The sequence below is a fragment of the Ailuropoda melanoleuca genome, unplaced genomic scaffold (assembly GCF_002007445.2).
Source record: "Ailuropoda melanoleuca isolate Jingjing unplaced genomic scaffold, ASM200744v2 unplaced-scaffold62026, whole genome shotgun sequence".
Lineage (NCBI taxonomy): Eukaryota > Metazoa > Chordata > Mammalia > Carnivora > Ursidae > Ailuropoda > Ailuropoda melanoleuca.
This window is the reverse complement of record NW_023236089.1, coordinates 1-1,041: the sequence shown is the minus strand read 5'-3', so window position 1 is coordinate 1,041 and position 1,041 is coordinate 1. Positions and strand designations below refer to the sequence as shown.

General features: G+C 45.3%; 1 protein-coding gene across 1 annotated transcript; it reads right to left on the bottom strand.

Moving 5' to 3' along the window:
- Nucleotides 1-501: 501 nt before the first annotated feature.
- LOC117800009 (eukaryotic initiation factor 4A-I-like) lies at nucleotides 502-1,041 on the bottom strand. The gene has a single exon (XM_034652534.1). The coding sequence runs from the start codon at nucleotides 1,039-1,041 to the stop codon at nucleotides 502-504; it is 540 nt and encodes a 179-aa protein (XP_034508425.1).

Genomic DNA, 1,041 nt, shown 5'->3' with positions numbered 1-1,041 from the left:
CTTCAATAAATACTATACAAAAACAAGTAAAAAGTTCATACAGTTGGCCATATGGTTTTGTAGCGCATTGTCGGATGTTTACAGACGCAAATCTGTCGGTTCAAGTTGGGCAGAATTTGAGGGCAGGAGTTTGATTTGGTCCACATGTTTGGTGGGATTGGAACAGGGAGGGAGCAACCACTACTGTTGAGGTAGTCTTAACTCAAGCAGTAATCAATGTACAAGTTTAGCACCACTTCTGGAGGTACGGAATCTTTGCATCGGTGTCCCTGAAATTGTAGCACGATTAGTGTTCTGTCTCTAATTGAACTAGACGTAACGAGACGACCAAGGACAGAATACCAAAATTTCCGGCAACAGGGTGCCTTCCAAAATATTTATTCAAAGCAATAGAACAAAAAATATACTCCAAATAGCCCCAACATGAACAAGCCATGCTAGAAAAAATCTCCAGGTTCTTTGCTTGGGTGGTCCACCGTGCAAGCTCCTCGTGGAGGAGGCTTAGATCAGGTCTGCCACATTCATAGGCATTTCCTCAATGGTGGTGTTGTAAAATGTCTCAATGTCTTTCAGGGTTCGCTTGTCCTCCTCAGTCACCATGTTAATGGCCACACCTTTCCTACCGAATCGCCCTCCTCGGCCAATTCTGTGGATATAATTTTCACGGTTGGTCGGTAGATCATAGTTTATGACCAAGGAGACTTGCTGGACGTCAATGCCTCTGGCCAGTAAATCTGTGGTTATAAGGACACGGCTGGAACCAGACCGAAACTCCCGCATGATCACATCTCGCTCTTTTTGGTCCATATCTCCGTGCAGGGCCGAGACTGTAAAGTCACGAGCATGCATCTTCTCTGTGAGCCAGTCGACCTTCCTCCTTGTGTTGATGAATATCACAGCTTGCGTGATGGTCAGAGTTTCGTACAGATCACACAAGGTATCAAGCTTCCACTCCTCGCGTTCAACATTCACATAAAATTGCCGGATACCCTCCAAGGTCAGTTCTTCCTTTTTAACCAAGATACGGATGGGTTCTCGCAT